General features: G+C 45.0%; 1 protein-coding gene across 6 annotated transcripts in view; it reads left to right on the top strand.

Moving 5' to 3' along the window:
* Positions 1-12,500, top strand: part of sox6 (SRY-box transcription factor 6) — a 154,114-nt gene that overhangs the window by 89,243 nt on the left and 52,371 nt on the right. For all 6 annotated transcript variants that reach the window (XM_083697319.1, XM_083697318.1, XM_083697321.1 and 3 more), the window contains one exon: positions 1,217-1,285. In XM_083697319.1, coding sequence (XP_083553445.1) covers positions 1,217-1,285 — 69 coding nt within the window. The remainder of the gene's footprint in view (positions 1-1,216; positions 1,286-12,500) is intronic.

Raw genomic sequence — 12,500 nt, 5'->3', positions numbered from 1 at the left:
TGCTGCACAAATCAGGCCAATGAGGCATATTGTACAAATCAGCAAATTAGCCCAGGCCATGAAGTGTGTTAATGTCTGAGGGAGGATAAGGAGGAGATTAGTCCACACTGGCAACGCTTTTATCATCACCAGCCTTCCTAATGGCAATGAGTCAATTATCAGCCTGGGGTTCAGACAGAGTGTCCTCACCACCACACGGCCCTGCCCCGCTTGTGCTGAATAAATAAGTTTAAAGGTAAAATAGAGAAACTATTGATAATGTGTGAATAATATGATAATGTATTTACCTATGTGAAACCACAAAATGATGATGAAGGATGTGAACTGTATGGTATTGTATTATATGCTGTATGATGTGTAGATCTGATGCTCTGTTGATATTGATAAATTAGGAATAGGGATTAAGGATATTCAAATGTTTTGCCATCATATTAGAGAGAGCAGCCCTATGCACAGATGGAGAAGAGAAGGGGTGTATTGAAGCCGGGTGTAGTGGAGCCTGCCCGGAGTTAGAATGTCATTTATCCATCCAGACACGACACAGTAATTAACTGTTGACACTCGTGAAGAAGCCAGCACAAATTCATCCTGACACATTTGCAGACGAGTGATATCTTACAGTGAACACTTTGTAATTATATTTGAAAATGAAAATTAAATGACACTTAAAACTAGGTTGTCATGCTCAATGAAGCATGTGTGTAGTTAGAGAGGGGCTGCTGGGATAGATAGATGGGGGCTGCTCGCCGCACCATAGAGCCATGCCACTCAGTGACAAGGGATAGGGCGCCAGCTCGCCCCCCCCCCCCCCCCCCCACGACAGTTATCTCCATGGTAAACATGTCAATCTCTCTGACTGCTTTTCCTCATCCTACTCTGCCTATCACAGCCCTCCGAACCAAGCACGTAGGAAATCAAGCAACTCAAGCACTGCAACTCTCCCGCTGCTATGGTATACTGTGCTATGTACTGTGCTGTAAGGACTGTGGGACACTCTTGTCACTTCTGAAGGCTGGTTTTTATGTGTTGTGATGGAGCTCTGAGGAACATGGCATCTGTTTGCAAATACTGTCCTGCAGTTCCAGTTACACTGTCACGTTGTCATTAGCGTCAGTGACTTGCGTCAGTCCGCGGCCTGGCTAGTGGGTATTATTAGTGTTTATTCAGAGTGAATCTGTTTCTTACTGCATATTTTCTTCTGTGGTGTTCTTCTCAGATTGCCAGACAACAGCAGCAGCTTTTGCAGCAGCAGCACAAAATCAATCTCCTTCAGCAACAGATTCAGGTCAGTGGCTCGTTTACGGTCTCACCCTCAACCTCTCACCCTTTCACCGTCTCACCCTCTGTCCCTCACCCACCCCCTTCTTGCTCTCTCACTGACTTGCCACCACCCAGCCAAACACCACATTGGGTCAGATGTGAGAAATGGCTCATGTCCATGGCTCTCTATCAGGTATATTTAGCAAACACATGTACTGTACAATACTGATATGATGTAAGACAGGCTTCTCTTTTACTTTCTTACTTTATTGTTCATGGTATATCTCTCTCTTTATTCTCCTGTCACTCTCTGTTATAGTCATCATTCACATTACGTGATAATTGGCTAATGGTAATAGGGAGGGGTAACGATGGAGGAGAATAATTAGCACATCGTAATTAACAAAGATGGAGGAGGGGGGGTGGGGTGGGGGTTGGGGGAAAGAAGTAACAACAGCTAATGAAGCATGTTGGTTGAGAAGTGCATGGAGGTGTGGGACTTGAAAGACACTGGTAAATGTCTCTGAAATCAGTCCCAGCTGAGAGACGTGGCACAGCTTATCGTTAGTGAGCAGGAGATGCTATATTCACCTAGTCGTGTCCAGAAAGAGACTGTTTTTGTGGGAATTGAGTAAGTTACAAATGATATCCTTGACAAATGGCTGTGAATCTACTTTAACAAATGTGAAATGTTTCATGGTCATGTCAGTGCATTCTCACTTCAAAGTGGATTGTGTTCTTTTCTCCCCTAAGTAAATATGGTAAATGAAAAAAATATACATGTAAATGTAGGAGAAGTAGAAGGGAGGGCAAGTATTCACATGACACAAAAGAAGAAAAATCTAACAAGGGCACCATAAATAAGCATGGTTTATTTGCAAAGAAAGAAAGAAAACAGCAGGAGATGGAGTGGAGGGGAGAGTGCCGGTGTGTGTGTGTGTGTGTGTGTGTGTGTGTGTGTGTGTGTGTGTGTGTGTGTGTGTGTGTGTGTGTGTGTGTGTATGTGTGTCTGTGTGGTGTGGTGTGGATGTGGGTGGGTGGGTGGGTGTTTGGGTGTAGGTGTGGGTGTGGGTGGCTGTGCGTGCGTGTGGTGGTACAGTACAGCACGGTGTGGTGAGGTGAGGTGAGGACCACCCAGACAGTGTTTTGGACACAGACAGGCTTCTACTGGGCAGGTCTGGTCAGTGGCTATGTCCAAGGTCATTCCCCTAGCCATCAGTGGGAAGCCAAGGGCATACTGTAGGATTTGGTTGGTGCCAGGAGCCGCCTTCTTCCACTCCTCTGTTTCCTACCTACCTTAACTCCTACTCCCACTATCTCTCACTCTCTCCCTCTTTCTCTCTCCCCCACACTACCACCCAATGGAGAGAGGTACTATCGTTACCTCTCCTCTCCATCTTCATCATATTTCCCTCTCTCTGTGCAGGTTACACCCACTCCCTGACAATCATAATCACAACACATAAAACCACACAATTCACCATCACATATATATTTTTTTTCTTCATTCTTTTTTGTCACAGAACAACCCCCATCCCCCAATCACCCCCTCCCTCCAGGACTCTCCCTACAGTCCCTGTGATGTTTTTGAGGCAAAAGCAAACCCCATGGATTTACACGGCATTAAGCACAACAGCAGGATTTAGTGCCGGACCATAAAAAATCCACCCTTTCAAGTGCACTTCCCAAGAGAAAGGCCCCACTGTCAGTGTGTGCTTTCTGTTGGAGAGTCGACTGAGCTGGACCCTCTGCTGCTGCTGCTGCTGGACAGTAGTGTGGGGTAGAAATTACTCCACCATCATACACACTCCACTAAAGAGCACCCCACTCTCTAGAACAGAACACAGCACCCTCTTTAGTACACACTCTAGAATGGAGTACCCCTATGCCCAATGACCAAGCATCCTTTATATTGCATTGAGGACCCTTTAGTTGTGGGCCCACTGATCACACATTCACACACACACTTACAGTACATATCCTAACACTTTGAGAGGTCCACACACTTTCATTTTGTAGTTTCAAGGCACATGTGGTACCTGGAAATTCCTCTTGATGAGCAGGTTTTGGGAAGGGGATTGGAGAGTTTTAAGGTGTGTCTCTTCTTTTACTTCGCCTGGGAATGTAGTGAACATGGATGGATCTACTTCAAACACAGAAACGTAGACTGTAGATGTACTGTGAAGTCCATCCATCTCCAGCCAAGGCAGCCCTCCCTGGACCCTGTCCTTCCTCTGATCTGGCCTGATGAAAACACCACATCTACAATTAAACAAAAGAGGCCCACATTTACACCATCTGCTCCTCTCAGTACCCGCCTGTTTACTACAGTACATTCACCAGAGCCTCACAAGGACCAGTCTACCAGAGCATAGATTACTCTCAACTTCAAATCACTTTGATCATCTTCAACATTTTGTTTACCTTACCGTACTACCAGGCCTTTAATACGTTCTCCCCCCTCTCCTAGTGACCCAGTTCTACTCCTCCGTCCTCCATCCGTAGTGCTGGCTCGTTGGCAGCTCGTAAAGATGGCTGACCAAAAGGATGAGGGGCTAGATAAGGCAAAGGGGAGAGGCCTAGTGAGGAGGCACCTCGTCGCCACTCTGTTTTCACTAGAGGGCCTCTCTTAAAAATGGAGTTAATTAGTACTCTAAACAAGCCTTCCAGCCTGCATATTGCAGACTTTTAGCAGGAATGGTAAAACAGCACTGGGGGATTGAGTTACCCTGTTGTCAGCATGGCGAACATTGAAGGACTTTACTAGAGAGATCCTCCTGGTCATCAAAGAGCTTCTGGTTTGGCTCGAGGGGGAAGAATCGTTCTGATGAGGTCCCATATTGATGATGTAACTGATCACATCAGTGGGCGCTGTAAAGTGGACCGGCGGAGTCCAAATAAAACCACCAGGGCCATAACTCGACACCCTCCCTGGCACGCAATACACTTTCTGGGGTTTTCTTTGAGGGAGAGAGGGAGGGAGGGAGAGAAGGAGAGAGGGAGGGCTGTGCAGAAATAGCCAAAGGAGGGTTTGGAACAAGGCAGCGTCCAATTTAATTGAGTCTCCCTTTTTTGAATGGCCTTTTCATCCTTTCACATTTCCTACTTAGGAGAGGGAGAGAGGGATTGAGTCTTTGTCCTTGCGGGATTACAATGTCACTTGTTTTAAGATAGCAGATGTTTTGATTACAGCGTTGGGGGCTTATCCGAAGTGAAAGCTCAAGGCTATGTGTTTCTTTCCTCTCCTCTCGTTTGTATTCCAGATCTTGTTGTTGAATTTCATACCACTACTAATTCCTGTCCAAGTGGAGAGATTACTGTTTTGTGATTCAAGTATGAACTTATTAAGGATTGAAAGAGAGGCTTGTGACAATTAAAAGCTGAATGTTGAGGTAAATCTGATTTGTGAGAGAGACTGTGTTATGTAACAGACGTCATAAAGCAGTCTGAATAAGACCATGTAAAGCCAGTGAGTTGAGGAGAAAGGCAGACAGAGATAGTGAACAGAGCTGTGTTCTGTCTGTTTGTTTAGCCTCTGCATCAATCAAACACATCGACCGGCGCTCGATTGGACCAGTTATGTCTGTCTCCTTGACAATCACCCCCACTCTCTCTCTGTTGCCTCCTAATGCCAACCAATCAGGTTTATTTTTGCATTTAGGTTGATGATGATTCTTAGATATGGCTTTTGTAATTATATGGGAATAAGTAGCAGGACAGCATATGTTAGCAGCATGGAATGAGTTAATAAAATGGTAGGCCAAACGCATGTTTCTGAAATATATTTGAGTGGATATTGTAGTGGATATTTGAGAAAGAAATAATCACCATGGATTAGAGGAATTCCATGAACCAGATGTGAATTATATATATATATGGCTTTGTCTGTTGAGAGACTAATATATAGCAGTAGCCCAGTAGCCCAGGTAGGAGCAGTATATTTGTGGTAGTCTATGAGGTCTGCCCCCTGCCCACATGAGACCACATACTGTGTCTGGGAAGGTGTGATGAAGTGAGGTCAGAGAGGGTTTGGAGGGGGGCTGTGGTGTTGTGATGGAGTGCAGGTCTTTAGCTACAGTAACAGTAAGCTGTCCATGCCCACACCCTATCCCCCTGCACCCCAGCCCTCACGCCCTGCCTCCCCCCTGCCTATCCCCCTGCCGGCTCTCACACAGATCCATGCCAGGTGGAAATTCCTGCACTCTCACGAGGCTTCCGAGCCGACGTGCATCCCGCACATGGGGATGGCACCAGTCCATGCATTCCTGAAGGATGGGGCTGGTACGGTGTGAGACGAGGTGACACACACACACACACACACATACACATACACGCACACGCACACGCACACGCACACGCACACACACACACACACACACACACACACACACACACACATCAAGAGAATAAATATTGTCTGAAAGGTCAGGCTGAACTTTATCTTCACACGCAGGTTAAAGAAAGGAGCTCCCCAGATGAAACAGGGAGATGCTTTCAATCAGAAACATTCCATCAGGTCAATCCAAATGTGTCCTTACAGTCACTGCGGCAGTAACAAGACATTCTTTATTAGGTCAAGCTAGAATTGTAACTCTGAGCTCACATTGTTGCCCTGTATGTTTAGCAATGCCAGTGATCTAAAGATCCTACTGATAGGAGTGGTTCTATGGAGGCCATTGTAGCCCAGACTCTTTTCACCGTTTTAGTTTTAATCCTCAGTCTTAAATGCTCTGGCCATTGGGCAGGTCTGCTTCTACTTATCTAGCTCCAAGCTGTTTTCTCTGCTTCTCTTCCTCCTCTTGCTCCTGTGAGGAACCTCCACATAACTGTCTTCCGCTGCGTGTGTGTGTGTGTGTGTGTGTGGGTGGGTGTGTGTGTGGGTGGATGGTTGTGTGTGTGTGTGTGTGTGTGTGTGTGTGTGTGTGTGTGTGTGTGTGTGTGTGTGTGTGTGTGTGTGTGTTGGTACTCTTGTGTGGCTTTAACAAAGTGCCATTGCCTTAGTTAAAAGAGAGAAGGTCTGTGCCTTGTTGTCAGCACACTTCAAAGTGGAAAAGGTTTCCTCACATGTGGTTTTAAATGGTGTGGAGGAACAGCGGGGGACTTCCAAGGGTTAAATGATAATAGCTGCAGACAGTTCCCAGATTAAAGATACAATTTAATTACACAATGGCTAGCTAACCACCTCCACAGCTCTGCCAGGCACACTCCTGTACACAGGAATAGAACTCAGGGAGTGTGTGTTTATGTGTGTGTGTGCGCGTGCGTGTGTGTGTGCGTGCGTGCGTGTGTGTCATCGTGATAGGTGAGTGTTGTTAACAGAGTGATGTCCAGCCTAAGGAGGTGTGGAGAGGCTGAAGGAATGGTCCTGCTCTCAGGGGCAGCATAAGAGGAGGAGGAAGCATGCTAGGGCAGGATAAAGGGTTCATCAGTAGCAGCCTCCCCTCTCACTTCGGGTTCTTATTTGTCTTTTTAGTATGATACCCATATGTAAAAGGCTTCTTTACTATAGTATAGATATGTCTCTCATGTTAGGGTGCTTAACATTTAATTTACACTGTTATAATAATTTTGGCTGCAATTTCACTGTGTCTCTGCTTTCAATTTAGAGCTACACAAGACAATAAAAGACATGCACATTAGCTGCTTCTATAAATCCACCTGTCTTATTTGATTAAATTATTTAATATAAATTGATAAGAAGAATAGCAGCCTGTTTTGGTTTGGAGGGTGTGGGATGGGGGCTTCAGGATGCTCTCCCATGCCCGAGTGTTGCAAATCGGTGATAGAATTCACAGGGGAGGTCCTATAAATGCGGGCCCTGTCTGCCCAGGCAATGGGGCCCTCCTAATTAAACACAGAGCTCTTTGTGCCACTCACATTTGTTTTTGAATGAAACCAACAATCCCTCTTGCTTTCCATTTCGGCCCAAAGAAAGGCCTCTGTCTCTCACTGAGGTGCTTCTGTGTACTGTCTGCTGCCACTGTGGACAGTAGGCAGGTGAGACGCTACGTACGTACATATAACTTCTCTCCACCAATCTCACTGAGCCTCAGATATGACTCTACATTTGAATATGTTAGAATAAGTGTTAGTATAGCTTGAAGTAGTTCAACTTATAGGGAATTGGTGAAGGTTCAACATTTGGATTGTTTTTAGTGGGTTATTGACATCAGAGTTCAAGTGTTCAGTCCTGCTCCGTCTCTAAATGTCACTCCTACTCCTGCTCTGTTTACATTATTTACAGTCTTGTATAATAAGGTTCCTTTTTTGCTAGTCATGCCATATCTACAGATCGGGTGGGACCAGCCAACACTGTAATTGCCCTGACTTACTGTTTTACTGTACCTACAATACAGTTGACCCTTGAAATTCAATGAACAGTAATTGAATCCAACGTTTTATTTGGTTAACGTTTTAGCGGGACAAAAGCACACAACTAGCACATAATGGGGAATAATTTAACATGAGCTTTAGATAAACACAAGGGTGGGTGGTTGGTAATTGAACAAAGATAATGGTGCCTAATAGGAGTCTCCTCAGAAGTCTCTGTTGTTTTCTTCCAAGACGCAAATTATCTTCTAAGTGAGAGACTCTTATTAATGCATTGGCAGAAAAATGCACTAAAATAGAAATTGTTAGAGAGAATGTGTAAGTTCCCTCATTAGCATGACTATGTGACATGATAATGAGAGAATAGTAGAGCAGGGAGCAATAACGTGTTAGCTTCTGTCTTGTTTTGAAGTATAACTGTGTTAGCCTGGTAGTAGGGGGATTACGCTCGGCTAGGGCCCGTTAACAGCCTCATCAAATGGGCTTGGCTGGAGCCCAGGGAGAGCCTCCAGGCCAACATGCTCATCCACCAAGGAGACTGTTAGCTGATGAAGATGTGCACATGCGAGACTAAAGATAAAAGAAAGCGGTGACCCGACTCATTAGCCCCTGTGATTTAATATATTGACACTTGGATACAAATAATTCCATTTAGTCTGTGGCCCTTGTTGGATGGGGGAGGGGAGGGATCAATTTAATTAGTTATGAAATGTGACTTCTTGTCAGGAAGCAGAAGAAATGCTGACGTTAAATTAAGTCGTGTGCAATTTGAACAATAAAGCTATCGGGCCCCTGTTAAAACTTAATGATGCACAAAAAGGGAGTAATAGATACAACCTCAGCAATGGCTGATGTGGGTTTGGAAATTAAGCTAAGTGGATGAATGGCTAGACCTGGGATGTCGCTGGCCTGTTTAAACAAATTCATACATTAGGAATATAAACAGTGAATGCGATCAAAGCAGATTTGGTCTGTAGGTTTTTGCCGGCTTATGTCTTGAGAGTAATAGTCCTCAGACTTCCTACAGCGTCCGTTTGCCTTGCACACACGCGTTGGGTTTAGGTTAGGAGACACAGAGAGGAGGGATATCCAACGGCCTTGTTATTGCATTAAACACTGTTTCCCCTTTACTCTGGCCACTGGAACGTGTTAATTCTGAAAAATAGGCTGTTGAAACTGGTGAGTGTAAGATGTGTACAGATACACATCCCCACTTTGACACAGTGATTGGTTCATATGGTGAAATCCAACAAACAGACTGCCTCGCGCACACACAAAGGCACAGTTGTTTGGAATTGGAACATATGCTAAGAATGCTAAGTCTTTGTCGGTGAGGTAAGAATGTAGACAAACACGGATCCATTATTAATGTTAATTACACAACATCTCCTTCCCTTTGTGTAATTAGCAGCGGGGCAGGAGCGCATCTCTGTGTTCAGACACCTTGGCAGTTTAAGCAGCGATAATGAAGAGGGTTCCATCTCGAGAAGGGCTGTCACATGAACAGTTGTAATGTGTGAAGAAGTCACACCTGAGTGTATGCCTTAAATGAGTCACCTGGGGGATTCTAAACAAGTGCTGGGACCTGGTAATTTATGCCACCAACCTGCAGCCTCCGCCACCACGGCTCACGCTAGCTAGTGCTAACAGCAATCAACACGAGACAGCAGATTAAGTGGAGCTGCGGTGCATCTCATCAGGTATTAGGGAACGTACACACAAGGTCCCTGTCAGTACAATAGTGCTTGTTAAACTGGATAACTTTACACAAGTACTCCAGGGCACGTTACTGACACCAAAGCGAGACCCAACCATAGCTATGAAACATAAAGAGGCTCTCTGTGCCCTCTGAATACCATTATAAAGCACCTGTTTTAACTCTATTGCTCGCCACAATCCTTTCCTGGATGAAGGCAGCCGGCGTATACTTAGCACTCATTGTACCCGGCGCTCCAAAGGAAAATATCAGTGGGATGGAGAGAACACATCCTCCAGTGTGATGTTGACTTAGTTTCCTCTCCCTCTCCGCTTGGCCCTGTGTTTTCCCTGCTAATGTTGAGCAAACTGTTTTGTCTTTGCGTTGGCTTTGCGTGGCCCTCGGCCTCCACAGTGGGCACCCTCACAGGGAGAAGGGCTGCATTAATAGGATCTAGTGTGAGCGAGGGAGGCCAGCCCAGCCGGCAGGCAGGGAGAAAGGGGGCCCGTGTTTTCTTAGGGCCGGGGTGGCAAAGCAAAGCATTCAGCCCCACGGTCGTGTCGGGTAAAAAAAGGCCCTTTTTGTTTTCGGGGGGCGGAGGAGAAGTCCAAGCATTCCCCATGGAACACAATGAATGGGCCGTCTTGTCCTTGTGCCGTTTTTCATAGACACAGAATTGTGTTGTGGGTTTTTTTTTTTTTACTTTTTGTTTCTTTTTTTTTTTCATAATTATTCTTGCCCGTCATTGGGTGTGCACATGACATTGGAGCGTGTTTTAAAGTCTCGACACACTCATGTGCCTGTAATAAAGCCCCTCATAACAATCCTGCTTTCTGCCCGGACAACAGAGTGGGCTCTGTTGTTGTCCCAAGCCTGGCAGCTGGGAGGCAATTGTGAAGACAGAGGCTCAGTCTATCAGCCCTGCCGAAGACAGGAAGAAGGGGAAGTCCGACCCTGCACCTCCTTCCAGCCGCCCGCTGGACAATACCATTATTAGATTAGAGGGGTGGTCCAACGCCAGTCCTTTGCCCCACCATCAAACACACTGCATTCTCATATTAACTCCCCTTAGACTCCCAGTCAGTCTCCACAATGGTCATGCTCTTTTGAAGAAGAGAGTAGTTATTTACTGTACCTTCCCAGACAAGAGAATACTTGTATTTTATAGAAATCATATCTGCTAGTTTTAAATAAACCAAATGACTTTGAAAATATAACGAAAAATACTGTGTATGATAACCATAATATTTACTCTGGTTTACACATGAAAGTAAATGCAATATGGAGAGCATGTCCTTTCCAACCCTAAGAGATTGGAGTCTCAGCACAGTATGTTTTGGGATTAGAGATTTCATGCGCACATGTCTGTAGTATTTTATATTTCCTCATATGCTTCTCATGTTCATTTCCTGATCCTGATACCCCTCCCTCCCCCCACCCCCTATCCTTTTCATGCATGGTTATATCTATCTGACTAGCCCCATGTCAAACGTCTTTTAGAATCCCACTGGCCCCCCTGCAATGAGGGTCCGGGGCATTTGCTTATTCCCATTTCCATAGAGCTGGGACGTATATGCCAGGATAATGATGCCGGCCCCAGACTCACTTGTGGGTTTGTTTATGTCTGTTCTCTTCTTTCCCGTCATTACCCATGCTGTTTGAGGGAGTCCCCATGGATTTGGCCAGTTTACTGCAAACCTTCTTAATTTTATGACCAGACCATGCCAGAATATGCACAATTTTTTCTTCCTTTTGCTTGTGCACCCAACAAATTTTTTTATGCAGATTTGATGTTCTGTGAAAATATATCACTGAAGAGGTAGTAATAATGTTAGAATGAAGCTGAACGGGAGAGGGTTAGTGTGTGTATGTGTGATAGGAGAAAGAAAGAGAGAGAGAGAGAGAGAGAGTATCATGAAAGCAGGCCCTCTTGTGCACTAATGTAGAACAAAAAAGCTTACACAGAGCAGACCCCAAGGCCTATCTTTGATATTTTATATTCAATACAAATCTAATTACTCGAAATATTTACAAACGTAAATTACATTTAAGGTTTTTGAGGCTCTACAAAAAATTGCCTTAAGTACACAATTTCTCTTGAATCTACATTGATCATATTTCATGTCTATTCTCAGGGGAGTAGCTTAATTTTTCAGCTTTTGCTCTTAACGTTTTACTGCTTTAATCAATGTTCTGCACATCAGCAACAGTCAGCGACATACTTGTTTTTTATTCAATTACGTCCATACTTATATTCTAGCATTATCTCATTATTTGATAATTTCACATCCAAACTGCAAATAACATATCAGCCTTTTTCTTTGTAGAAATATTCCAGTTCTTACTTTCAACATTTATTTATCTATCCTTAGCCAAAACATTCAGATATTAAATGTTTTATCACTCTCTATATATTCCATTTAATATAGTGACAGTAGCCTATATGAATGGTTTTGAGTGTGGCACACACAGCAGCAGTGTAGCGTCCAGAGTTCCTGTGCCAGTGTGGAGCGCGGGGAAGTCATGGGGGGAGGGAGTGGGCTGCCCTGCTTTTTAACAGCAACAGACTTAATATAGACATATTGGAATGGCCCTTTTCCAAGAGAGCTTGTTTTACTGTGTAAGGAATTAGTGGAACAAGAAGTCATCTATTGGTTATTCCCCCAGACGGCCCGACCTCACCCAAGTGTCTGGTTTCCCTGCACCTTACCATGCCCTGTGCTGAGCTACAGATATAGTGAAGTTTCTCAATGGCACATTCCTCCCCTCCAGACAGTTGTTGTTGGTAGAGATCAGTGGCCTAACCTACACTTATTGGACATATGTCAGGTCTGTGCTCAAACGCCTCTCAGATAGAATAGAGAATGTCTGTCCCTTTGGCTGGAGATGTTGATCTTTTACCTGTTGCCTAAATGGGAGGTCTAGGGGCTTGTGGGTGGGGGGTGAGGGGGGGGGGATGAGATAGGTCACAGCCATGACCAGGACAAGTAACCCTTTGTTGGTATCCAGTTCCTCTGTAGTTGAATGGCCTCCCATTGCAGTGTGTTCATCTCGGGGGGCCATGGCAGACCAAAGGGAACAATGTGCTTTAGTCTGAGAGGGGGGTTAGAGATGGAGACCTGGCCTTAGTTCCAGCAGAAGGGCTGAGGGATCAAAGTCCGGCTCAGTGCTATCGATCCACATGCCTGATTACCATCACACACCAAACAGACAG

This window comes from Argentina silus, assembly GCF_951799395.1.
Source record: "Argentina silus genome assembly, chromosome: 2".
Classification (NCBI taxonomy): Eukaryota; Metazoa; Chordata; class Actinopteri; order Argentiniformes; family Argentinidae; genus Argentina; species Argentina silus.
Note: the sequence above shows the minus strand (reverse complement) of the source record. Positions and strands in the feature narration are given on the sequence as shown.